The following is a 26,670-nucleotide window of genomic DNA, read 5'->3' as shown; positions in this document are numbered from 1 at the left end:
GGCCGACTTCCGTGCCGAAAGGCGGCTGCTTCCGGGTCCCAGGAGTCCCCGCGCCCATTCCGGACAAATGAACCAATCAAACGGGTCGATTCTGCACCTGATCCCGCCCCGCGCACGAGCGCTTGCTCAACGTCATCATTGCGCGCCGGACGAGCTTGTGTGGCTATTACCTGACAGTGAATAGGAGCCGTTTGGTTTCTCAGTTGGGGGAGGCACATGGGGGTCTTCTCGTCGAGTTACCAGCGGCCCGGCGAGATCCCTTCGCTCCTGGGCGGCCCACGGCCGGCTCTGATATCTTGGAGTGAAGCGAGGGAGGCTTCCGCTGGGGAAGGGGGGAGAGAGCAGATCTGGGAGTCAGAGGAGGGGAAGGGAAGAGCTCGCCTCCGGGCTGTGGGGATAAGAGGAGCGAGGTCCCGGGGGCAAGGGGAGGGGTAGTGGTCAAGGCTGCGTTTATAGAAGGAGCAAAAGGTGAATTTTAGAACAAAAATCCACCTTCTCCAATTATGTTTCTTCTTGTGATCTGATTTCTTGCTCCCTGCGATGCGGTGCCCTGGGCTAGTTTTCAGTGGTTTTATTTTCACTGACCGTGAAGTGGAGATGTTCATTTACCCAGGAATGTGTTGCTTGAGGCAGTTCACCTGAAGCTGTATTGCTTTTTTAAAAATGTTGGAACATAACAAAGCAGAACTGAGAGTCCTTGCAGCAACCATCTGATCATCGCCTTTGCCCTTAACCTTTGGCCACTGCCTGTCGCTAAGATGAGCACCCGCTTTCCCTCTCCTTCCGACGCTGAGCGTCGAGTCCGGAGCACGTTGAAGAAGGTCTTTGGGTTTGACTCTTTTAAGACGCCTTTACAGGGGAGTGCGACCACGGCTGTGGTGAAAGGTAATGTTGCCAAACTGCCTGCCTTTGCGTTCGTACTGGCTATATCCTAGCAGTGCTATAGAACGCCCTCCTGACCCTGCCTGCCCAGCCTTGGTCCACAGTTGGTTTTGGAAATCTTGTAGTCCTGTCACCCAAAGCTTGCAGTTTTATTGGCAGAGGCACCCAGCTGTTCTGAGTCTTCCAGAGCTATAAGATCGCCTTGTAAACTGTTACAGATTCTTGTTCTTGTTCCTTTGTGTGTAGGGAGTAGTGGGGGATGGCAGGAAGAGCCTAACAGTCACTGACTTTATGGGTAATCCCCTGGTTGAAACTGAGTTGTCTGGGTCCCAAATAGGGAAGGAAGGAGTATATCAGAAACCTGAGTTAGTGACAGATGCAAGTTGTGAAGAATGTAATGTTATCTGTATTATAACTTTTGTAATCAAGACCTCTAAGTGATGACACTTCCATATCTACACAGCCATGCCCGCTCATCTAGAGCTATTTAGCTTTCATGTTTGGTTTGCTCTTCCATATCCCAGTAAGCCCAGGCTTCTTAACCTTGTAGTTATTGCCATTATCAGAAATGACTTGTGTACTTTTCCAAATCTTTCTGGATGCCTGCCCTTTTCCTAGGAAGGACGTTATACTGAGACCCTCCCCTGTGCTTCACACTGCTAAGTGCTTTTCCTACATTCTCATTTAATTTTTAACAGCCTTGATGAAGGAAAGTGATAAAGGGTAGGAAGGCTTGAGATGTTGTCTTCTTGTATTTTGCAGGTGACAGGGATGTCTTTGTGTGCATGCCCACGGGGGCAGGAAAGTCCCTCTGCTATCAGCTCCCTGCTGTCTTGGCGAGAGGCATCACCATTGTCATCTCTCCTCTCATTGCTTTGATTCAGGTGAGGCCTAAGGGAATGCAGATGGGAGCCCGGCATATTTAGGGGAAGCTTATTTATAGCTGCAAATGTCACTTCTCCTTTTTTTTTTTTTAAAAAAAGATTTATTTATTTATTTATATATACAAGCACTGGGTACACCAGAGCCAGAGCGGAGAGCTGAGAACAGAACAGGCAGAGTGATGAAGTACACTGCTGAGGGGAGCAGCGGGAGGCAGGAGAGGTCTGCACACCTTGTGGGACCCTCACCTGTCGGCTGGGGATTGAACCAGCGCTGCAGAGGCTGCGGGCAGCTTCACAACCCAGCGCTCAACCGCCGCGCCAGCGGGGAGGCCCCACTTCTCCTTTCTTTAGTCTCTGCCTCTCATCTTCTTTGATTTGCCTAACTTCCTCTCTGTGTTGGGTTTCTGGATTGCCCAAGTATGGGGTTCTCTCATGAGTTATGAATGGGACCGTCTGGCCCCACAACTTGTCCCTACCGTTTCACCTTCGCTACTTCTTACGTGCAGAAAGGACACGGAGGGTGGGAGGAAGACACTTTCCGACCGCTGAGTACTCCCTGTAGTCACAGTGACTTTTACCACTGGGTCTTGAGGGGCAATTGCGTGCCCTCTACGGCCTCTTCCCTCTTCTGTCCTCAGGACCAGGTGGACCACTTGCTGGCCCTGAAGGTACGAGTGAGTTCCTTGAACTCAAAGCTCTCCGCACAGGAGAAGAAGGAGCTGCTGTCTGACCTGGAGCAAGAAAAGCCCCGGATCAAACTTCTGTACATCACGCCAGAGATGGCGGCCTCGGCCTCCTTCCAGCCCACCCTGAACTCCCTGGTGTCCCGCCACCTGCTCTCCTACCTAGTGGTGGACGAAGCTCATTGTGTTTCACAGTGGGGACATGACTTCCGTCCTGACTACTTGCGTCTGGGCGCCCTGCGCTCCCGCCTGGCACACATCCCATGCGTCGCTCTGACCGCCACCGCCACCCCACAGGTCCAAGAGGACGTGTTTGCCACCCTGCACCTGAAGCAGCCGGTCGCCACCTTCAAGACGCCCTGCTTCCGAGCCAACCTCTTCTATGACGTGCAATTCAAGGAACTGCTCTCTGACCCCTACGGGAATCTGAAGGACTTCTGCCTTAAGGCTCTTGGACAGAAGGCTGATAAGGGGGTGCGGATGCTAAGTTTGGGGGGGGAGTGGCTAAGATACATCCCAATCGGGGTGCTAGCTGCAGCCTGGAGGTGGATACTGGTTTTCTAAGATCTGTGCTTTCTTTAGCTTCCTTAGCCAGAGTTTCTGAAAATTGGTGCACAAAGAGAATTGTCATTTTGGTCTCCTGCCATGTTCCCCTTCCTGGAGTACCCTTGTTCTGGAGTCCTTCTGGGGGAGACCAACAGCCAGACCCCCTGGGGGAGGCCTGTGCAGACCAGTCAACATTTGAGGGGAGGAGTCATTTGGCTTGAGTTCTGGGCTGCTCTGGCCCTGTCTGGTAGAGACTGACAGCCCTGCTGGGTGTCCTGCCTCAGAGGAGGCTGAGGCTGTTGGGAGAAATCACAGAGCTGCCTTTCATGCGGGTGGTGGTAAAATGGGCTTATTTTTCACTTCTCCCCAATGTTCATTTTCCTCCTGTGTCTCCCCACTCAGATGTTGTCCGGCTGCGGCATTGTCTACTGCAGGACCAGAGAGGCCTGTGAGCAGCTGGCCATAGAGCTCAGTTACAGGGGTGTCAACGCCAAGGCTTACCATGCAGGTAAGGGTTGCCCACGCCACCTGGTCTTCCTTCCCAGAGGCCTCCTTCTCACCATCTCTTGTTCCTTGTGGTTCCTGGATAGCCAGGCAGTCCCTCGTCTCATCCCAGCTGCCCAGACAGAGCTCAAGTGATTCACTTAAATCCACTAAAAGGAGTCTCATTGCAAGGTTGAAAGGAGAATCGTGACTCCTGAATTATTTTTCTGTCCTGTACCGACCCAGAGGTGCTGCGTTTTCATAAGCCAGGCCAGAGGTGCTGCGTTTTCATAAGCCTGGCCTGGTTATTGGTGGTGTGGAAAGGGTGATGCTTTGGAGGTCGAAGGCTGTGGGTTTGAATCTTGGCACGAGCATTTGTTGAGTACTGAATGGGCTAAGTTCTTTATTAACTCAGGCTCAGGGAGGTTGAGAGCTGGGCCAAGGCCCTGCAGCTGCTAAGTGATGGGTTTGGGGTGTGTGGACAGTACCGGGCACGGTGTCAGACCCAGGTAGACCCCAGGGGAGATGTGAGCCCCCTTCCCTGCCTTCCTCTCTACAGGGCTGAAGGCTTCTGAAAGGACGCTGGTGCAGAACGAGTGGATGGAGGAGAAGGTCCCTGTGATCGTGGCGACCATTAGTTTTGGGATGGGAGTGGACAAAGCCAATGTCAGGTGAGCTGTGGTGCTGGTTGGACTTCCCAGTGGGTGCTGGGCTCAAGCGGGCTGCCTGGTGGCCTGTGCAAGGCCAGGTCCCCGTGTACCTTGTACAGGGGGAGGGGAGGGAGGCCCAAATCATGCACTCCCCAGGGACAGCTCGTTCTGCTGTCTCCCAAGAGAGAGGGCAGCACGCAGACGTCAGGCTCCAGGCTCATCCTCCGTCAGCACAGCCCTGTTCACTCGCATCTTAGCAAAGGTCTCATTAGTGTCATTCCTTGCTGCTGCTTATGGACATTCCAGAAGAGATGGGGGTATCCCAGCCTCCTTCCCCACAGACAGTTGGGACATCTTAACCGCTAACTCCATCCTGACCTTCTAGCGGCATTTTGGGCTGTTGTATGAAGCCCTTTGCTCTGATTAACAGCAACAATAATGCTTTGTGGGGTCTACCAAGCACTTTGGCATACTACACGGTTAAGCCTTGTAGTGACCCTGAGTTGGTCTAGGAATTACTCTGTGTATGACATTTGAGAGGACGTGGACTTTGGGAATCGGAGTTGAAACCCTGGGTTAGCTTGTTAGGGGCCACAGCGAAGCCAGATAGCCCTCAGTTCAGGTCCTGGCTTTGTCTCCTGCCCCTGGCCCCTTGTACAGATTTAACTCTGAATCTACAAAGTGCGGCTGTCTCACGTGGTTGTGAGTGTTAAAATTAAGTAAGACAAATGTATGAACTGACCAGAGTAGGTATTTCACAAGTTTTATCCTTTAAGTTTAATATTTTTTCTTCTGGGCCTCTAGTTGTGAGGGTTTTTTCTTACATGTACTAAATTGCCCCCTTCCCCCAACTCTTGCTGTGGCCTCTAAGCTGGGCTACTCCGAGTTAGGGAGGCCTGTTGATGGATGCAGGCACCCTCGCCACACTTACTCTGGGACCCCCTCTGCCTGACTACCTGCCAGTCGCCTGCACCAGTCCCAGGAGAGCCCTGCTGCCCGACTTGGTTACACCTCTCAGCTCATCTGCCACATCTCCTGCTGCTTGTCTCTTTGGATCCTGCAGGTTTGTCGCCCACTGGAATATTGCCAAGTCTATGGCTGGGTACTACCAGGAGTCTGGCCGGGCAGGCAGGGATGGGAAGCTGTCCTGGTGCCGCCTCTATTACTCCAGGAATGACCGGGACCAAGTCAGCTTCCTGATCAGAAAGGAAATAGCAAAACTCCAGGTAAGTTATGGGCCGCAGGACCCCTTCCTGCCCACACCCACCCCTCTCCAATTCACGCAGCTATTTCTGAATCCGGATGGAGCCCCTTTAAGCTAGAGAGGTGCTCCTGGACCCAGCGGGCAGGCATGAGGATATGTGTGCTGGTGGATGGGCAGTCTGCAGCAGGCTAGGCTCACTTTTTTCTTTATGGTTATCTTTTTTATTTTTATTTAATTTTTTTAAGGAAGTACCGTTATCTTACATCCTTGTTAACTTTTTGATTTTCTTTTAAATAAAGGTTTGTTTGCTTTTTTTTTTAAGATTTATTTATGCACATAAGAACTGAGGTATAGGCCAGAGGTGGGGGGGGAGGGCAGGGGACAAGAGGATTCACCAGAGACAGAGTGGAGAGTAGAACAGGCATACCGACCGAAATACACTGCTGAGGGGAGCCGCGGGGAGACAGGAGAGGTCTGCTGCACCATGTGGGTAGCTCCCTGGCTGGCCAGGGATGGAACTTGTGCTGCAGTGGCTGCGGATAGTGTCATAGTGCTGAGACTTAACCCCTTGCACCACCAGGGAGGCCCCTAATTTTTTTATTTTTATGTTTCTCTTAATGGTCTTTCGTGTGCACATTCTTGTACGTCGTCATTATGATGCCCACCTTGTTTTAATTAGCGTTGTTACAGAAGCCTTCCACATGATGTCTTAAGTTCTTTGCTTTTAGTCTGCTTGTACATTCTTTGTAGAGAGTCAGAAACAGACCCAAGTATATAAGGAAAGTTGGTGTGTGATAGATAACATAAAAACCAATAGGAAAAGGATGACCTGTTGAATAATAGCTGCTGGGAAAGATAAAATCAGATTTCTGCCTCATACCATACACATGGAAATCACTATGTGTGCCTTTGAGAAAGGGAAGGGTGTGTCAAGATTTTCAAAGCAGAAACCATCAAGGAAGATTTGCTCTTTTATCTGAAATTAGACAAGGAAAACATCTTGGTGAGGTGATTGGGGATAAGGTTACTTAAACTCACTAACACAATGAATTACAAGAATTCACACCAGGTTCATCATGGAGACATTTGAGATCCTTTGAGATAAACAGAAGCTCCAGAAAGCTTCTGGAAAGCTGATGTAGGAAGGACTGGGAGCCAGAAGAGCATCAGTGTTTCCACTGTCCACCACAAACTAGACAGCAATAAAATGGTGCCTTTCAATTTTGAATGAATTGAAAGAAGCAGAAAGTTGATAATGTCTCTCAGGCGTCCATGGCCTATTTTCTTTACTTTTCTGTGGTTTTAATTTCATAATTTTTAGAAAACTTGATAAAATATGTTTAAAAAGGCAAGTCATGACTTTCAGAAGTACTCACTGTTAACACTCAGTGTATTGCACAGAGGCATGTTGTTCCTAATACCGACGTGTGTACATTTGTGAGTCCCTACATACACGCCCAGTGCGTAGTGACTGTTGAATTAGACCATGCCACAAAGTGGTTCCTGAGTGCCAGTCTGGGTCCTTTGCATGAGAATCATCTGAGCAGCTTTTTGAAAATATAAACTCCCCAAAACATTGGTTCCAGAGAGTTTGGTCCGGTAACCTAGAGTGAGCCCCAGTTCAGTCTTTTAAAGGTTCCCCAGGTGGTCAGGTTTGGGGACACTGTAACGACTCTCTAACCATCGAGTCTTTTTCTCTGTCATTATTTTTTGAGCTACTAAAAAGTCTAAGACTTTTTCTTGTCTCCAGGAAAAGAGGGGGAACAAAGCATCTGATAAAGCTACTCTCTTGGCCTTTGATGCCCTGGTGACCTTCTGTGAAGAAACGGGGTAAGTGACTTATTTCGTATCAGAGCAGGGTGTTAGTGAGATCTGAGATCTTCTCCCCTAACCCACACTAGTTACGCAGCTAAAGTAAGGCAGCCGTGGGCCACCAAGGGCCCTGCTTATGGCAGCCATTATGTGGGGTGTCCTGTCAAGCAGCATGGAAGCTGGTACCAGAAACTAGCAGTGTGAGGACTCATTCAGTGATTTGAGGGGTCATCCATCCACCCCACACCACCTGCTGGCCCCAAGAGTGATGCAGCCCTGAGCACATGACCTCTTCTGAGCCACTGGCACGTCCCTGATCTGGGCCATGGCTTCACTGAAGTAATAGTCATGTGTACCTTGGACCCACACAGGCCAGTACCCACTTGGAACCCACTTTCCTATTTTACCTGCACCTCCTGTTGGAGCAGGAGGGGGCATGATGAGCCTGAGAGCTGCTCAGTGGCGGGGAGGTTGTGGCGGGGTGGGGTCTGGGTACCAGCAGTGTGGTGTGGGGGGGTTTTCCGGGAGTGACTCTGGACAAACTGGGAGAACTCGGCGTTTGTGCAGCCCCTTGGTCTGTAAGAGCCCTTTGAGCCTTTGAGCCCTTCTGACTCAGACGAAAAGCCTGGGTCCAGAGAGGTCACGGAGCTAACGTAGATGTCTTGAATCCCACGTCTTCCATCTCCAGTGACGTCATATTTGCGTGCACACACCATCTTGGTTTTTGCAAGAGCCGAATTTGAAGCATGGAGTTGGTCAAGAGCGTGGCACTGGTGTCTGTCTAGCAGATGTTTGGGGGGCTCCTCTGGTAACCAGAGGGATATTACCTGGGTGGTGTGCTTTCACTCCCACCCCTCCGTGGCTCCTGGCCTGGACTGCTCCCTTCTCCAAGTAGCCATCCCTCATTAGACCTCTGGGCAGGGCCACGCCCAGCAGAGGCGGGTGGCTGCTATGCCAGAATTGCTCTTGCCCATAGCCACCGTGACCAGAACCTTGCTGGGCGCTAGTTCTGGGGTCGCTCCGCTGGCCTCAAGCTCCTTGGGAGGGGCTTGTCACCACAGGGCCTGTCCACGCAAGTTGTCAAGAGTCCCTCTGCTGGAGACAGCCCTGATGCTTCTTGTCTGGGATGAGTCTGAGGAAGAGCCTGTGGGGCTCTTGGGTTGGCTCTGCTGTATCCCTAGTGGCTGCAGCATCCGCCCAGGCAAGAGCACAGGGCCTCCAGGGCCCTCCGCCTTTATTTCTCCTGTCTCATACCAGGGGGCTGGAGGCTCCGAGTGCATTGTGGGTCACCCAGTGCATCAGGGGACCTCTTAGTGCATTGGGGGCCTCCTAGGACACCTGGCAGGGAGGGCTGACCCTGGGATGGAATAAAGACCGCAGTGTGGCCAGATTTGAAATTGTTCTTTGTGTGAGAGAATGTTTCTTTGCTGCATGCAGGAAAAGCCCCTTTCCACCAGGTATCTGTCTGCTAAGAGTAGTCCTGGCTTGAGGTTGAAGTTGGAACAGCTGTGCTGTAGGCGGGCACCTGGGATCGAGGGTCAGGCCAAGACAGTGACTGACTGCCAGGCCCTTTGGACATGGGGGTGACAGTGGTGGCAGAGAGGACCCCTCTCTGCTTGTTTGGTGACTGGTCCAGTAGGGACAACGCCTCTGCACAGACCCCCTTTTAGGGTCTAGGGCTCCTGAGAGACGCACCTGGTACCTCTGGACCAACGAAAGATGCTCAGGTCATCCCAGCCAGGCCTGGGGGTGTTGTGGTTTTCCTCTCTCCTTCCTCTTGAGTATGGCCTTGGAAAAGAAATGTTGATTATTCATGGCAGGGCTTTTTAAACTCCTAGTGTGGAAAGGAAAAGCGATTAGGTCTGAAGCAACCTCGAGCCGAGAGGCCTTGCACTTTGTGTGCATTGGGCTGGGCTGGGCCGTCTCCTGGGACCGGGCTGGGAGCTCAGCAACCAAGCAGCCTTGTTGTGTTCTTTGTGTGCTCGATGATCATTCGTTCATTTCTCCATCCAGCAGATGTTGATTGCTTCTGACTCTGTGCCCGGCCCTTGGGGCGTGGGGGTTTTGGTAGTGGCGGACAGGACCCCTCCCCTGGTCCAGGAGGGAAGACAGGCACTCACCAGCGAATCACATAAAAAATGTATAGTTCTAGACTGTTCAAAGAGCTTGGGGGAAAAGGTACATGGTGTATGAGAGTGTATAGTAGGTGACTCCCTCTGGGTCCCCTAAAAGTCAGTCATTGCTCTTCACACTTGACCTTCTCCAATGGAGGGAGGACCCCAAACATCACTGCAAACAAGATGAGGAACAGGACCATGGAGATGAACAAGCTGATCACGACCAGGCCCCCCTGGTCCCAGGCGTTCTGCCAGTACTCCTCGTTCCACTCTGCTTTCTCCTCTGCCAGGTTATCCATGTGAACCTGGAAAGAGGGTCAGAGACCTGAGTGCAGGTGCCTCTCCAGGCCCTGTCCCAGGCACTGTCCCTCCATAGCCGTCCCAACTTCACCCTCCATAGCAGTCTCAGAGGACAGCTCGCCCCCCACTGCAGATCGTGATACTGGAGGGCAGGGAGGTGGCAGGTTCCTCGGGCTTGGTGCCTCCTGCAAGCAGCACATGCACATTCCTCCTCTACAGAGGCAGGAGCAGGGACTGGCACCAAGAGAGGGGCCCTCGGGTGCTGCCCAAGGCTCCCTCTGGACTCTCCGGGCCTTCCCCGGGTAGCCCTGCTCTTGAGGACTCTCCTGTCCCTGAGACCCAGTCAGGTGGAATCTCGAAAACACCACACTAGATCCTTCCTATTTCTCCCGCCTCAGTTGCCAAACACTTGGGGAAGCATTTTGAGAGGCCAGCACAGGAGCCAAGCCCTCAGCAAACTGGAAGCAGAAGGACTCACTAGTTTTGAAAGCTGAATGGCAGAGGGCTGCCGCCACTGGAGGGCGGTGGAGAAGAGGGGGTGCCTACCTGATTGCTGGGTCCTGAGAGGTGAGGGCGACCCTTCGGCTCCACGCTCACCACACAGATCTGCGCCCCCACTCAGCCACAGCTGTTGTGAAGGAAAGGCGTGCGCACTGCCCAGCGGCCCCGACCAGGCCTCATTGCTGTAACCAAAGCAAACAAAGGTGGGCTAGGGCCAGTTGCCTAGCAACCACCTTCCCTTCTACCCTTTCACAGTCACCCCACAAGTGCTTCTGCCCTTCTGTGATGTCACTGGGGGGCAGCTCGGGGTACAATTGGTGAGTGAGCCTCGCTGAGTCTTGAGTTGGGGTGCAGGGTGACCAGTAGATCAGGACCACTCTGCTGCCTCCTCTGTGGCTGGGTCCCACCTCTCCTCTCTGCCGGGGTGACCTGTCCTGAGAGGCCAGCCCAGCGCGGGAAGACCTGGGGCTGCCCGCTTCCTGTGGTGCTGTTGAATGATTAACTGCAGCTCTGCCTGGCACCTCCGGGAGCCAGTTCTGGGTGGAGGTGATTACCACCCTCCAGGCCCTGGGTGCCTACGGAGGGAGGCCTGACTTCTCCCTCAGCGCCTTTGCCTGCCTCTCGGCGGCCTGACCTCAGCTGCTGCTGCTTTATGTGGTTGATTCTTTCCCACGGCTGTGATGGGCGCTAGGAAGCGGGGAGGAGCAGTACCTTGAGATTGAAAACCACCTCTGACCCTTAAAAGACAGAACTTGCGTGCCTGCTCTGGCCAGGAGCTGCCACTGGGGCTGCGTGTCTAGTTGTGAAGGGAGACGGGCCCGCCCTGCCCGCCCAGTGCTCACATTCTATGCCCCTACATCCCCCGCCCTGCTTGTTAGTCATCTGGGAGCTTCTCTGAGTCTCTGGGTCCAGCCGGCCCCGTCCCACTTAGAGCAGCATTCTGTGTGCACCCCGCAGTCAGGCTGCGAGGCCGCAGGCCACGGGCAGGTTCCACAAAGCCCTTAACTATCCCGGGCGCCCCTGACCCGCTTCCCTGCTCTTCGCGCTCCTTCTGTAAAACACACTGACTAATGCCCTTGGCCTGCTGGACACTCCCAGTCAATAAACTGGTCCCCAGTGCTCCCTCCTACTTCCACCCCAGCAGTGGGGCGAGATGCTTCTCAGGAGAGGGTTGTTCCCAGGCCTGTTTGTGGCGGTGGCTCTTGTTGCTGCAACTATGTGTTTGCATTTACCATTACCCAAAAAATAAAAGCCACAGTCGTAGCCCAAACCTCAGTGTTTCAGCTGGGGGCAGGCCCAGAGGCTAAGGAACTCGGCAGAGGCCGCCTGGCCAGGAGCTCAGTGCTGGGCAGGGGTCTGGGCCCCGCTGTTCAGCTCCGCTCCCGCTCAGCGCTGCACCTCGGGGTGGAGGAGAGCGGAAGTCGTCTTTTCTATAAATACTTATTTGACCATTTGGAGTGACTAATAATATTCCTGTCAGAACAGATGTGGACAGCTGTTAAACATTTTGTAAAAATCCGTAAGCCTTTCCACGCTCGGATTTCTCTGCGGATGGCTTCCAGTTCTGTCTCACAGAGCCAAAATTAGCAAACGGACAGAACAGGGACTCTGGTCAGCACCCCACACCTGAGAAAAGACCCTGGCTCTGGCTCTGGCTCAGAAGGGTGGCCCAGGCCACCCTTAGAATGTGTGTGCCTCCGTTAGAATGAGGTGTGTGGAGACTGTGGCGTCGACATCAGGGTCGCTCTTGTCCACTTTTTCAGTTGTGGGCCCTGGTCACAAACCCAACCAGTGTGACATTCCAAGACCAGCTTAACGGGGAGGGAATAGGTGCCTTGGGTACGGTGTCTCCCGGCGGCCAAGGGGCGTCCTGGTCACAAGTGATGTTTAAGTCAACACGAAGGCTGCGTCAGAGCTGGAGTTCAGCGTCAGCAGCCTTCGGGAGGCAGGTGGCTCCAGAGGGAATAGGTGGCTTTTTAGAGGACTGTCCTCAGTTTTTTAAGGCCTGGCATTGGCATTAACCACATCAGTTATGTCATGTGAGAGTTGAACTGTAGATTGCTTTTGTGGGGGAGAGCAGGCGAGTCCCCCGTCTCCTTTAGGTTCTTCTGGACTGGCAGATTGGCAAGAGAAAAATACCCCAAAACAATGTGTGTCCCTCCTGTGCACATAGGAGAGACTCAGCAGAGTGAGCAACTTGCCAAAATGGCTTGTCACCTCTTTAAGAATTCAGAGAGGGATACAGGATGTTGGGGAGGAGGGGAAGCCTGTTACGGGCAGTCATGTGGGAAGGCCCAGCAGAGGGGGGCATGACTGACAGCAGATTACCCTCCTCCACTGATAAGAGTTAAAGACTTAAAGGGATCGGGTCTTCCTGAGGCCGAGGAGCCAGCCCTCACACGGGGCGCGTTTCCCTTCTACATGAAAGTGTCTCTTACAAAGGGCAACCTGCACCCCACTGTCAGAGTTCCCCCTAGGAAACAGTCCTTATGCCAGAGAGACATTTTTGGAGTGGCAGATCTTGTTCCCCCACCGGGTAACATGTTCACATTTGAGAAAACTGGTCTGCTGGTGCCAAGTTTTGCGATGAAATTTGTGAAGCGGTAGCTTGGCTGAGGCTTCCACTAGGCATGAGGTGCGGACAGCAGAGGCACGGATGTGAGGTGCCACCCTTCTGAGGAACCGAGACCTGTGTGTGGTGCAGCAGAGACCGCAGCTAGGAGGGGGAGCTGCCGGGGCCTGCTGCAGTGACCACAGGTGGACGTGGATTGTGGCGGCCCTGGGCCAAGTGGCCAGTTAGCCACTTCTGGGCTCAGCCTGGAGGCCGCCCTCCCGCTGTGTGTCTGTTTCCTTTCCTGCCGTGGGGAAGGGCTGCCTCCTCTCCAGGCGCAGCTCCCCCAGCCAGGCCTGCGCAGGCCAGTCTCCCGTCATGCAGAGCAGAGCTGCTTAGGTTGGGTGGGGTGGAAGCCTGTCCGGGCCTTGGCCTATAGCTGGGGCTGCCTTTGGTGGGGGGCTCCGTGGACACCAGTCAGCGCTTTGTGGGCAGGGACAGCATCTTCTCGGACTCAGGAGCCTGTGCTGCCTGGCCTGGATGAGCAAAATGCAGACGGCCACTGGGCCCAGGGCTCTGCCCCTCCACAGCGGGACGGGGAGCTGGGTCTTTTCTAGCCCAGAGGCTGGGCCTCAGCGGCCCTCAGCAAGGGACATTGCGGATGCTGATGAAAGCGGCTTAAGGAAAGTCACAGGGAGCTCGGGCAGCTGAGCTGTCGGAGCCTCTCCTGGGGCTACGCCGCTGTGGGTGCTGGGGCTGAAAAGGGCAGGGCTCTGTCTGTCCCTCCTGCCTTCCCTGTGTTTTGCTTCTGGGAGGGAGACTGGGTGGGGCCCACCCAGCTCTTCCGGTCTGTGCCCCGCCTGCTCACAGGGAAGTTATTTGGAGATGGTTTGAGGTGTGGGTGTTTGGGATGTGGGATTTGCTGGTGGAGGGTGATGGAATCAGAGCTCTGTCTGGATGCCAGGCCGTGGTGCTGAGCCCGGGCTGGGAGTGGGGCCTGGGAGGCCGACTGCAGCTCCGAGGTGGCTTGAGCTTGGGCGAGTTGCTGAATGTCAGAAAGGCCCCGTTTCCGCACCTCTAGAAGGGAGGGTAGTGAGGTGTTTGTGTGAGGTAAATGCAGGTACCTGCATCAGAATGCTGAAGACCAAGGCTGAGCTTTCACAGGTGCTCGGATTTTCGCCGTCTTGTCCTCATCGCCGTCATCCTTGCGATCGTTTCCTCGGACCCCAGGCGGACCCCCAGCTTCTGCGCGGTGTGTCGGGGCACAGCAGGCCCTTGAGGAAGCGCTTCCTCTCTGGGTTGTCAGCCCAAACCAAACTGGTCAGACAGGTCCCTGGACACCAGGAAGTGAAACCAGCCTGAGAGTGCCACCCGCCTGCCAGCAGGAGAGGGAGGGCTGGGGCTGGCATCCCCTCGCACCCCCTCTTGGCTCCCTGATTTAGCGGGTGCTGCCCCGGGCAGCCAGAACACTGACTGCTCCGATGTACACAAATGCAGGTGCTTTCTGACTCTGGGGACCCTTGGGGAGAGAGGGGGAGGTACCCCGGGGGCCTTCTCCTTCCCTTACCCTCTTCCCTGGGAGGGTAGCTCAGCCTGGAAAGTGCCCTCGGAGACCAAGCGAACTGAAGGGAAGAGGCAGGCAGTTGCTCCTCGGCAGGGCCAGGTTGCCCCGGGCCAGCGCCTCATGTGGAGGGCACATGATGATGGGTCACCTCTGCCCCGCTCTGAGGACACAGCAGCTCTGTGCCATGTGTCCCACCCAGGTCACCCCAGTTTGTCCTCACAAGCTGCCCCAGGAGATGGGGACTGGGTACAGGGCTCAGGGAGGCCCCAGGAATGACCTGTGCTCCCTGGCGAGGTTCTGCACCTGGCACTGGCCAGGGAGAGGGTGAAGGGGGCAGGTGCAGGGGGTGGGGGTGTGTGTGCCAGGAGCCCGGTCTCTTTTCAAAGCCAAAATCCCCCAAGTGCAGATGTTTGGGGAGCCCTGGCCTGAGCTGCTCATGGGAGTCATGACCGTGGAGTGTTTATGGGTTCCTGAGCCAGCACCGGCCCAGGGCGCGCAGTCCCGTGTCGTGGAGGGGTGCCTGGGAGCCGGGGCTGAGCCCGTTACAGCCTGTGCTCCTCAGGAATTTCCCTGTGCCCTTTCTCTGCATGTTTTCAGCTTTCACGGGCACAAGAGGAGCAGAGGCCTGGAAAGGACAACCCCGGCCCCCACCCTTCCAATGCCCAGTCCAGGGAGCTGGCACCACAGAACATAGAACCCAAAAGTTTTTACTGGGAAAGAAACAGGCACATACTGGGGAGATCACTGATGTGCCTCCCTCCAGCAGGCCCTGGGTCCTGCAGCTGTTGCTCTGGCCCCTGCCCTCGGCCTGCTCCTCTTTGGCTGGGCTGGCAGGATCCCGAGGGCCAGCCCTCCAGAGGTGCAGGCCTTCTTCCACCAGGTCGCTGCTCCTCAGCGCCCAGTGGCCACTGACAGGGGAGGGTCAGTGGGCGCGCCATCCCATTTCCTCACTGAGGGCCCCGCTGGCTCTCTGGGTGTCTCCTCTCCAGCTTCTCCTGGTCCCCCTCCGTCCTCAGCAGGGGGCCATGGGCTGCACCTGGCTCTTCCTGCCCCGGGCGGCGGGGCCACAGCAGCTGGAGCAGCAGCAGCTACAGGCGATCAGCAGCAGCAGCAGGACAGTGGCTAGAGGTTGGGAGAGCACAGAGCGGGGATCTCGGCAGTGGGGAAGAGGGGAGACCCACCCAGCCTCTGAAGAAGCCCTCCTGAGGTGCGGTGGCCCACTGGTCAGAAATACCCGAGTCTGACAGAGGCATTGGGGTGCCCACGCCGGTCAATGGGCCCTGACCTTCCAGCCCTACCAACTTGCTGCCCAGAGCTTTGCACCCTTCATCCCTGGGCTGGAACGCTGGGGGTGCCTGGCCTTCAGCACCACCCCATCACTGGAACAGCACGCTGAAGGGCTGGAGGAAATCCTGTGGCCTCCCCAAGGGATGTCCCTGCTCTCCCTTGGACTGAGGTTGTCCGCTGCCTCCTCCAGCCCTGGCTAGCACCCTGCTCCCTCGGCTGCTGGGAAGCGCAGCGGGCTGGGGAGGTGGGCGCACTGACCTGTGAATAGGATGATGGCCGAGAAGGCCACGATCTCCACGGGCTCCGCCTGTGGCAGCCTCTGCAGCTTGAGCAGCAGCCTCTCGCCTACCTCCTTCATCTCCTGCACGAAGTTGGAGGCCCCCATGCTGTGCTGGGTTCCAGTGGGGTTCCTGCCAGGGTTCCTGCCGGACTGTGCTGAGCAGAGAGGACCTGGAGTCCCCAGGCTGGCCGAGATCCCGCCCTCACCTCCAAGGCCTGCAGAACGAGTTTGTCGGGTCTCACCCATCGCACACTGTCTCACTCCAGTGAGCAGAGAGCCCGGAGCCCCTCAGTGGTTCTCAGCCCCTGCCTGGCTGGCACTGCCTGGGGTGAGGGAAGCTGGTGATGACAGAGACTGAGACCCTCTGCTGGGGCAGCTCTGTCAGTCAGCCAAGGTCGGCCAAGGTTTCTGAGCTGGAGCTGGGTGACTTCACTGTCACATTCCTTTGTCTCAGACACCACTCCTAGATTTTGCCTGGTGCCCACGCTGGCACGGCTCCCCAGGTGGCCCCTGGGCCATTCAGGACCTGGCTCAGACCTGCTTCTCTGGCCTGACCAGGGCAGTCCCCTCCGCTCCCACCCACCCCAGGTATGTGCCCACTCAGGCCTCCGAGCCCCAAGGCCAGAGCCTCTTCCTGTCTGGGGTGTCCAAGAGCCCAACAGCAGAGGGCCCAGGCTAAGTCGGGGTGTGTTTTGCACTGAAGCTGCTTTCTTTGCTGCTTCCCTGTGGGTGCCAGAGGACCCGGACAGTCTGGGATCAACCCAACCTGTTTACCGGGAACACTCTCACCCCAGGGAGGGGGACAGCTGGCCGGGGTGCGTGGCAGACCTTGGGCTCTAGTTATTGTTGCCTCGTCCTGGTCTCAGCCAGGCCGAGCTCTGAGGCAGCTGTGGTCCGCAGGGCCGGTCACTCCCTGTGCTGGTCACTCCCCGTGCCGGGGTACAGCTGCCCTAGATCCGGCCAAGGGTTGTCTTCTCTAGCCTCTACCCATACTGGGCTCCCTGGGCTCCCCTGCCTGGCCTACAGCCTCCGCTTGAGCCCCTCTGGGGGAGGTGGGAGTTCCACCCTGTTCCTTCTAGGGCAGCTCCAGGCTCGTAGGAGGTGGGGCCTCCTGCTGGCCTCAGGTTAGTCCCACTGGTGGTTGCTTGGTGCACTCCTACCCCGCTCACGCTTCCCGGGCCTCGGGGCCTGGCTGGCAGCTGCTCCCGTGTGCTCAGCCGTCCCAACAGAATGTTGCTGGAATCACCCTGGGTCTGAGTGTGGCCCTTTAAATCCTTTGTGACCCGGACGGGTCATGTCATCTTGCTGAGTGAGACTGTTCTTTTCCTCACTTCACACACGGGCCAGAGCAGCCTCCCTCTCGAAGCTGCGGGGCGTACCACCTGACAGCTCCTGCCTGGGGGGTGCCCAGCAGTGCCAGTGACCTTCCCAGGCACCCTCGGGGAGTTTCATTTGTGACGAATAAGCATCCTAGGCTGTTTATGGGGTGCGAGGTGGAGGGGGGAGCTCTTTTAGGAAGTGGTGATGAGGGCAGCAGGCAGACACTGGTTCCTGGACAACACAATGGTTTCCTGTCGGAAGCAGGAGGCCCCTGGCGTTAGCTCCTAGTGGCTCTCACCCCACTGCAGGGTCAGCAGAGAGATTCAGATCCCTGTTTCCAAATGTGCCGAGAAGCACTAGATCCTCGGAGGCCACAGGTCACCCGCTCGCCCCTTTTAGCACGTGGGGCGATGGAACAGAGTGACTCTCTGAGGCCACACAGGACGGGGGCCTGGCAGCCGCCCCCGTGGGGCCCCTCTGTCCCTTTGTCAGCCCAGCAGCCCGCTGAGGGCCTGCCCAGCGGTGACCAGGTGCCAGGCCCAGCACCCCTGAAGAAGGTGGGCTTTGTGTAAAGCTCAGCCCCACCCCGCCTATCGAGTCTGCAGCGTGGCTTTATCAGGGCTGTCACCCAGCGGGCAGGGCCAAGCCTGATCCCTGAGGGCACCCGCGGCGCTTGTCACCTAAGGGACAGACCTCCTGGTCTTGTAGCTCGGGTTCCCGGGCTCCTTGCTGAGCACCCTCTCCTGTCACACCCAGGGCCGGGCTTGTACAGGCAGGTGGGCCTTTCCGTCGTGGTTCTGGGCCTCTGGGCCATCGCCCTCCGGGTTTCTGGCTGGACAGGAGACCCCTGGTCTCCGAGAGGAGGGAGCCCCGGGAAGGTTTGCGCATTTCTAGACACGGGCTGCCTGGCTCCGCCCTCTCCTCTCGTCCAGCTTCTCAGCCTGACAGCTCTGCGCCCGCGTCACTGAAGGCGGCCAACAGAGACGCCTTAGGTAGCCTTTTTACTTGCCCCAAACTCTGGGAGACACGGAACCCAGATCAGTTGAAGGGGGTGCTCTCCAGGGAAGGGAGGAGGCAGCAGCTTGGGCCGAGGAGGTGCAGGAAAGTGGGCTTGATCAGAAGCTTCAGCTCCAGGTTGGCCATCCGTCCTCCAGGGGACTTGGGGACTCCAGGCCCCTTGGGGACGTGCGGGTGCATGCGGGCGGCAGGAGCGCTGGATGACGTGGCGGTTGGACGATGTGGCGGTCGCAGCTCGGCACCCGGGGCATCCGCTGGCATGACCACCTGTACCCGGGCTGTCCCAGGGCTTGCTCGCGGGCTCCCCGCTGCGCCAGGCACAGGAGTGGGCGTGCTTGACGCAGCTGAGGAGACCCCAGATGCTGAGGAGTCCCCCCCATTGCTTTTCAGTAGATGTTTTGTCGTTTCTGCTGGGGTTTGAATGCTTAGTGAGGACTGTGGGGGAGCGGGAGGGGCCTTGTGTGCCTGGGGGCGGGGGCGGAGGGGGGGGCCGATGTTAGGGTACATTCCAGCAGGTCCCAGGCTGAATTCCCAGAGAGCTATTTAAAGCAAGGCCGAGAGGGTGCCTGACGCCGGTGCCCGATATAACCGGCAGCTGTCAGGTGACCGAGCGCCGTGTGCCCCAGCCATCGGCCTATAGGGAGCCCTCCCGGTTACGGCCGGGGGGCGTGGGTGCTGGGACCTCCAGTTTCGGGGAGGCAGGCAGGGAACTCGGGGCTGCTCCCCAGCCTTTCTAGCTCATGTTCCCCAAACTCCTTCCCGGACTGCTGCCTGCCCGGGAGCCAGGAACACCAAAGTCGCCTCCGCCCCACAGGAATGGTGGCTCCCTACCCCCGGAAGGGAGAGCACCCCACCTGCCACGGGGGCTCTTGTGGCCACGTTTGAGCCCGTGGAGGGGGCACCTGGATGGAGGGCAGCCAGGAGGGAGGAAAAGTGAGCAGGGCAGAGAGGAACTGGCAGAGCTGGAGGGACTAGAGGACGTGGCTTTATGCAGCCTCCACTGGCACCGAGGGCTTCTGGGTAGACCAGGCGGGCTCCCTGCAGGCAGATGGCTGCCATGGTACCCAGGCTTCCCTTTTCCTTTTTGACAAACTGACACTCTCCGGCCCGAGGGCAGGCGGGTGTGTGAGCGGCTGATAAGTTGATAAGTCCACTGTGTTGTTGGCTCAGCCCGGCTTCTTGCTCTGCCCTGGTGGTGGGCTGGAGCCTCCCACCCGCTCGGGGTTGCCTGAATGGCGTCACAGCTGGAATGGCAGCACTACCATCGTGGGGCGCTTGTGGAGCCCAGCGTGTGATCCGCAGCGCGGAGGAGCCCACTGTGCCCCCACAGAGCCTCCGCATGAGGCCCCTTCCTGGTGCCTGGGCCTCGCCGTGCGAGAGGGGACGGTGACAAGCAGCCCCGCGGCACTTCCCGCGGCCCAGAAGCCAGCACCCCCTTCTGTCCCAGCCCACAGTTACCCCACTGACTCTCATCTATAAGATGCCCCTGGCAGGCAGGCAGGGATCGGGGTCCCTGCACCCAAGGAAGGGACACAGGTGGTCGGGGCCCCGGGAACAAGCTGTTCCCAGGGGGCATCTTATAGATGAGAGTCAGTGGGGTGACTGTGGGCTCCGCCTGACCCCCTCCGCCCTGCACTGCCTGTCACTGTAGGCAGGAACTGAGTGTCCCTAGCCTCCAGCTCGGGCCAAAGCCCACAGCCAGTGCCCGCCCGGAACCCCGGGGCTGACCGTGGGTTTCCACTTCTCCCGACCTCATTTTCCTTTCTTAGTAGACGCCAGCCTGGGCGCTGGGAGGCAGACGCCTGGGGGGCGGCGTGGGGAGACGTCAGCCCAGTCTAAGCACGGGGAGGCAGGAGGGAGGAGTGGGCAGCAGCCCCTGCTCACAGGCCTGGCCCCAGAGCTGCCCGAGGAGCCGCCCGGGGGTCCCCATCTTGGTGGTGTGGGGACGGCCCGACTCCAGGGCGGTCCCTCCCCGCCCTACGCTCGCTCTTACATTCACGGAGATTTGGTGGCTCAAGGGGGCCCTAGGTGTGCCCAGGGATACGCGCTGACCAGAGCCCTGGCAGTGGACAGCCCAGCCCCCTCAGAAGGTAGCAGCTGCCCCTCTTGTCCTGGACAGAGCTGAGATGGGCAGACCCTGCGCTGAGCCCCCAAGACTGGAGAGGGGTGGCGAGGGCGTGCTGCCTTGGCCCGGGGAGAGGGAGACGCAGCAGCCGACGTGGTGTCCCGAGCCAGGGGCCGCATCCATCAGCAAACGAACTCGTGAAGGGAGCCGGGGCCACCTCTGCTGTGGCCCAAGTGCTGGGTCCCAGCAAGAGCAGGGCATGCCCAGGCCTGGCCAGGAGCTGGGAGACAGTGACCTGGACCGCCCTGTCCTCCTACCCCTGACGTCTTGGCTCCGGGGGCTCCTGATGCCTCCATACCCCCGCCCCCGCCCCGGGCAGGCGACGTCACTCACCTGGGAGCTCAGGTGTCTGGCTTGGGGGCGTTGCTAGTGCTGGGGAGCCGAGGGCGTCCACGTGCTCCCCTGGCTGCCACCTCTTCCTTCCTTCGAGACGCCTCTTTCCTGACCTGCTGCTCCCTGGGCGCCTCTCCTCAGTGCAGCAGCAGGAGCTGCTGACAGCCAGCTGCTGTCTCGGCCTCAGCTTTTTTGTTGTTGGTCGTCCAGGAGATCCAAGTGTCAGATTACACGGGGCGGGGCGGCCCCTGAAGGGGGGCAGTGCCCCCCAGCACGGGAGGGAATCCCTGCTGAACTGGGCCCTGAAGCTGCAGGTTCTGGTGCTCCCTGCCCTGAGTTCTGCACACTCCCGCTGCCGCTCCTCCTCCTCTTCCTCTCTCCCGCCTGTGGGCTGGGCCTGGGCGGTGTGCAGATGAGAGGAGGTGGCCTCTGGTTCCCTGGCAGAGGCAGAGACCCCTGGGAGGCTCCACCTGAGCCAGTGCAGTGGGGGTGTGGGGGGAGGCCCTGCAGCACTCCTAGCCCTTTGTCCCCTCATCATGGACCCTTTGGCCCCCCCTTGCCCCCACCCCAACCTGTCCCTCTGACAACTCCCGGCCTGCTCCTCCCTGGCCTCTCCTCGGGAAGAAACTAAATAGTGGGGAAGCTGCTGGACCACCCAAGCAGCAGCTCCTTGGGGAGAACCTGGGAGTCCCCCGCGACTTGGGAGATGCCTGGGCCTGCTTCTCTGGCAAGGGGCCCTGTAGTCCTTGGAGTCCCAGAGGAGGACAAGGCTGGTCTTAATCTGGCCAGTGTCTGCTGGGGCCTGTCCTGCACTCCAGGCCCAGCTACAGGGAAGGCCTTCATGGCCCAGTGGCTGATGGCCCCTGACATTTGGTCGTGCCACGCAGCAGTCCGGGCTGTGCCCGAGCAGGCAGGAGCCGACCCCAGCCCGCATCCGCGAGCTGTCAATGGGGCCCTTTGAGTGTGAGCACAAAACCCCAGTGAGTCAGGGATTAGAGGGAGGGCGCGGGGGGAAGGAAGCCAACCTTGTGGCCACACCACTTGGATGCCAGAGGCGGGACAGGCGGCCCCTGTGGACACTGGCACATTGATTTTCGGAGTGCTGGGAACAGCGCCCTCTGGCGGCCGCTCCGTGTGGGCCGTGCAGAGCTGCGTTCCCCGCCCAGCAAGCCAGGCCGCCAGCCTGCTTCTGTGCTTCCTGGGGGCAGCGTGGCCTTTGCTCCTGGAGTCAGCCAGGGCCCTCAGCTCTCAGTGTCTTGGGAGCCCCAGGCAGTGCTCACGTGGAGGGGAGTTCTGGTTAGACCTGGCTCCAGCTGTTCTTGTCCCAGGATGTGACGTCAGGGAGGGGCCAGGACATCCTTGCCTGTGCTCTGGCATCTCCCTGGCTCCCCAGCCCTATGCCACAGTCCTTCAGCGGAAATGGCTGTTGTGAGGCCACAGGGGGCCTCTGCACCTGCCCCCAGGTCCCAGGAGCCATAGCTTGCTGCCCACACAGGGACTGGCATGTGATGCCGGCGCTCTAAACTGCCTGCTTCCTGCTCACAGGCCGCCCCGGGACTCAGGCTGCGGGGACAGAAGGAAGAGGTCACTGAGGGACTGAAGCAGGCCAGAGTGCTGAGGCCAGGGCCACCTCCTGCTGTTCCCTCCCTCCCCACCTCGGAAATGGCCAAGAGTAGTAATAGCAACTGCCCTCGCTGTGTGCCAGGCCCTCACACAGCCCTCAGGGCTGGTGCTGCTCACTCTGCTCTGCAGGTGGGCGTGAGGGGCTTGAGAGGGCTCTCCCCGAGGGCACAGCCCCAGAGGGCTCAGCCCAGCAGCAGCCTCAGGACACCCCGGCGCTGGAGGACCGGGGAGAGGGCATGGAGGCGGCGGCGAAGTAATCTGTAGAGAAGCAGGACAGAACGGGGTTCATGCCCTGCCTCCTCTGGGAACCCCTCTGGGTTACGTGACCTTGGGAAAACTCCTTCATCTCTGTCCTCATCTGTAAACTGGGTAAACAGATGATGTTTTGTGAGGCTCATCTGAAGTGAAGGGTGTAACGGGCACCTAGCCACGCTCAGCTGGAGTGGAGGGGCTGGGTGCCCTCACCCCTCGTCCCTGCTGGGCTGCCCGCTCCAGGTGCCGCCACGCCGCCATTGCCAAATACTTCGGGGATGCCACCCCAGCCTGCGCCAGAGGCTGCGACCACTGCCAGAACCCCACGGCCGTGCGGAGACAGCTGGACGCCTTGGAGCACCGCAGCTGGAGCAAGACCTGCATCGGGCCCTCCCAGGGCAATGGCTTCGACCCCGAGCTCTATGAGGGCGGCCGCAGGGGATATGGGGGCTTCGGCAGGTGCGGAGCTGTGAAGCGGGGCCTGCTGCCCCCTGGGAGGAGTCTGGTGTTCTCCCCAGGCGCCAAGGGTAGATAGGAGGCAACAGTGTCGTGGTTCATCCCCCGTCCGAGGGCCACGAGGGGGCCGGGACCTCTGTGTTGCCCCCAGCAGCCAGGACCTGGGGGACATCACTGCCCCAGCAGAGGGCAAAGCCCATATCCTGGGGTGCCCACACGCTGCCTGTCTCTTAGGTATGAGGAAGGTTCTGGAGGCAGCGGGGACGAGGCCAGAGAGGAGGCCCACAAGAAGGAGTGGAATCTCTTCTACCACAAGCAGATGAGCCTGCGAAAGGTGGGGGCGGGGGCGGGGAGTCTTAGCAGAGTCCCTGGTGACCCCCCACATATATACCCCTTAAGGCCCTTACCTGGCAACGGACTGGCACCTGTCCTACAGCCAGGCAAGATGCTTCATGGACCCCTCATGTCTTGCAGGGCAAAGACCCGAAGGTGGAAGAATTTGTACCCCCAGGTCAGTACAGAACCATCCCCAGAGGGTGGGGGCTATTCCCAAGTGCGGAAGGAGGAGGCGTCTTTGGGGGTTGGGGATTCCAGAGAGCAGAACTCAGAGTGGAAGCCCCCTCCTCCCCCAGATGAGGACTGTCCTCTGAAGGAGGCTTCTAGCAGGAAGATCCCCAGGCTCACTGTGAAGGTAAGAGGGGGGCCCTCCTCACCCCCCCACTCAGGCTGCTCCCTGAGCCTCGAGGCTGGTGTGACGACCTCCCTCTCTACGCAGGCCCGTGAGCACTGCCTGCGGCTCCTGGAGGAGGCTCTGAGCAGTAACCGCCGGGCCACTGGCACCCAGGGGTGAGTGTCCCTGCCCCGGAGGTGGGGGGGCTGGGAGCTTCCTGAGCAGGGCTCCGGGTTCCTGTTCACTTGGGCAGCAAGCCCTGGCTTGCTGGAGAGCCCCCTCCCCAAGCTGACCCATGCTGCTGGGAGGGTCGGCTCCCCTCAGCCCCACCGGGGCAGGCTCGGCAGGGGCCTGTGCGTGGCTGTCGAAGGGGCCATAAGCTGCAGCATGGTCGGTGAGTCCGGGTCAGAAGTCCCGGCCCAGGCCACTCCCACGCGGCCCAGAAGCCCCTCTCCAGCGTCCCTGGGGGGAGAATCCAGCAGGCGCCAGCAGGGCAGGTGCCCAACGCCTGCTGCTCATTGCTACCCTCAGACCTGACCTCCAGGCTGAGGCCGTGGAGCTGGAGCACCAGACCTTCCGAAACGCCAAGGTGGCCAACCTGTACAAGGCCAGCGTGCTGAAGAAGGTGGGTGGGGAGGGGCGGGAGGGGCGCCTCTGCACACCCCCCCAGGCCACCTAGCCCCCCATGAGGCCTAGTCCCCCATTAGGGGGAACCTGACTTCCCTCCCTTGCCAGTGGGGAGGTGTTTCCTGCAAAACCCCCAGGACCAGAACCTGCCCGGTGGCCAGCTGCCTGCAGCCGTGGGCCGAGAGGCCCCTCGTGGGAAGCCTGGGGTGGCGGCTGTCGGGAGCCAGCAGCGCCATCCCTGCCCGTCCTGTCCCAGGTGGCCGAGATCCACAGGGCCTCCAAGGACGGGCAGCCGTACGACGTGGGAGGCGCTGCCCAGAGCAGCAGGCCCCAGGCCGGGCCCCCGGAGCCCAGCGAGTACGACATCCAGCCGGCCTCCCAGGTGTACTCGGTGAGCGGCGCCTGCGGCTCCCGGACCCGGCTCCGGCCGTGCGCCTTTGCCCTCGGCCTCTGCCCTCTCCTGGCATCGCAGCCCTGGCCCTTGAGCGCCCTTGCTCTGCCGGATGCACCTCTGCAGCCCTCGCTCTCCTCTCATCAGCCTCACCCCTAGTGTGTGCCGCCCGGCCTGCCCCGCCCCCACGCCTAAGAGCCCTGCCTCGTCCACCCCTGTAGCGGCGACTGCCCTCCAGGGCCGGCTGGTCAGACCCTCTCTCCTCACAGCTCAAGCCCAAGCGGGTAGGAGCTGGTTTCCCCAAAGGCTCCTGCCCGTTCCAGACGGCCACGGAGCTGATGGAGAAGACTCGGGCGGTGCAGCAAGCGCCCCTGCCTGAGGGGGGAGATGCGCAGCAGCCCCTTGCCCAGCCCTGCAGCCTGCAGGATGAGGACCACAGTGAGCCCCGCCCTGGGCCCGGAGCAGAGGCCCCTGGAAGCAGTGCCCACGCTGGGGGGCCCGCTCCCGAGAAGAAGGCGAAAGGCCCCTCCCGGGGCAGTCCTGTTGCCAAGGCCCGGGCCAAGAAGCAGCAGCTTCTAGCCGCAGCGGCCCTCAAGGACTCTCAGAACATCACCCGCTTCTTCTGCCAGAGGCCCGCGAGCCCGCCTCCACTGGCCCCGGCCCCAGGGGCGGAAGGTGCCAGCCCCTCCTGTGAGAAAGTAGGGGGGGCCCTGATGGCAGCCCCAGAGAACACAGGGGAGGAGACTGGAGCCCTGGGACGCTTGGCTGTCCCCCTTCAGCCCGAGGAGTGCCCCGGGGAGGCGCCAAGGTGAGGGCCCGGGTAGCCTGGGGATCTCGCACTGACCAGGCGGTCCCTGCACAGGCTCTGCAGGGCCCCTGGGGTGAGGGGGCAGCTGGGACCGGCAGCTGACGCCTGCTCTCCCTTCCCGCTCAGACACCCGGGGCCCCCTGGAGGCCAGCACAGCCCCGCAGAGGAGATGCAGAGGGGCAAACGACCCAGACCCCAGCAGGTGCTGACGGGGGTGAGGCCTGGGGGTGGGGAGGACAGGCGGGTATGGCACTGCAGACAGGCGGGTGTGGCACTGCTCTGGGGTAGGGATTTGGGAAAGTCTTGTCTTCTTTCCCTTAGCCCAGGGGAGAGGGGGCAGGCAGGAGGGTGCTGAGGCCCAGTCTTCCAGAAGGAGGGGAGAGGCTGGTGACAGGGAGCCCAAGAGTCATCTTCTCTTGTGGCCCCGACCAGGAGCACCCAGAGAACTGGGCTCAGAAGAGGCTTCGCCCTTCAGCCCAGGCCTCCATCTTGGCTGAGGCCCAGGGCAGCATCTCAGCTGGCCTTCAGGGCAGCTTGAACCCTGCGGCCCATGGCTCCTGCCAGCCCTCAGCTCCTGGCACATCCCTGAGGGAGGCAGCGAATGTTGTAGTCAAGTGCCTGACTCCCTTCTACAAGGAGGGCAAGTTCGCCTCCAAGGTAGGTGCTGCAATATGGTCAACTGCTGTCCTGCTCGGGGTGGGGCGTGCCCCCTCCCTGGGCCTGGGGGTGTGGGTGCAGTGGGGTGGCACACTACTAGTCCCAGGACCACACAGGGCAGGCTAGCCTGGAGGCCGCGGGCCCTCGGGTCCTGGCTGTAGGTGGCTTGGGCAGGGCAGGGGCCTGTGCCCGCCGCTTCTCTCCACCCTTTGCCTCCAGGAGTTATTCAAAGGCTTCGCCCGCCACCTCTCTCACCTGCTGGCACAGCAGACCTGCCCCGGAAGCAGCGGTGAGTGCCTGCAGTACTGGGCCAGGAGGCACTGGGGGGGCCTCTTCAGGGAGGAGACTGGCCCTCACGCCTCCCCACCCCAAATCTGTAGTGAGGGAAGAGGCCCAGCACCTCATCCAGCAGTTTTTCCTTGGCCGGGGCCGCTGTGAGAGTGACGCGGACTGGCTCAGCCCACGTGACACCCAGAGATGATGGACGGCTGCCCCTCGGGGCCAGCGCGCGCCCCCTGCTGCTGGGGCCTCACTCAGCATGTGCACAGGCCTGTTGCCACCAGGGCCTCATCTCAGGTCCTGCCCATGCCAGCTGCACCTGGCGTGGGGGAGCCCAGACTCCTGTCAAGACCAGAGGTCAGCCCCCT

At 59.3% G+C, this 26,670-nt stretch overlaps 2 protein-coding genes across 2 annotated transcripts; one reads left to right on the top strand and one right to left on the bottom strand.

Annotated features, from left to right (window-relative positions):
- Positions 1-758: 758 nt before the first annotated feature.
- RECQL5 (RecQ like helicase 5) lies at positions 759-26,670 on the top strand (the record flags this gene model as incomplete). Its single annotated transcript, XM_084238077.1, has 19 exons — positions 759-885; positions 1,645-1,766; positions 2,405-2,923; positions 3,401-3,503; positions 4,038-4,149; positions 5,192-5,354; positions 7,083-7,162; positions 22,658-22,873; positions 23,105-23,204; positions 23,345-23,381; positions 23,503-23,561; positions 23,646-23,716; positions 24,072-24,165; positions 24,424-24,558; positions 24,828-25,366; positions 25,421-25,568; positions 25,799-26,023; positions 26,243-26,312; positions 26,404-26,670. 19 exons carry the CDS (start codon positions 759-761, stop codon positions 26,502-26,504), a joined length of 3,021 nt encoding a protein of 1,006 aa, XP_084094203.1. The 3' UTR covers positions 26,505-26,670.
- On the bottom strand, positions 9,381-15,849 carry LOC311172719 (small integral membrane protein 5-like; the record flags this gene model as incomplete). Its single annotated transcript, XM_084236248.1, has 3 exons — positions 9,381-9,566; positions 15,202-15,299; positions 15,723-15,849. The coding sequence occupies 3 exons, from the start codon at positions 15,847-15,849 to the stop codon at positions 9,381-9,383; spliced, it is 411 nt and encodes a 136-aa protein (XP_084092374.1).

This window comes from Talpa europaea, assembly GCF_964194135.1.
Source record: "Talpa europaea genome assembly, chromosome: 7".
Taxonomy (NCBI): domain Eukaryota; kingdom Metazoa; phylum Chordata; class Mammalia; order Eulipotyphla; family Talpidae; genus Talpa; species Talpa europaea.
This window is presented reverse-complemented; position numbering and strand designations above follow the sequence as displayed.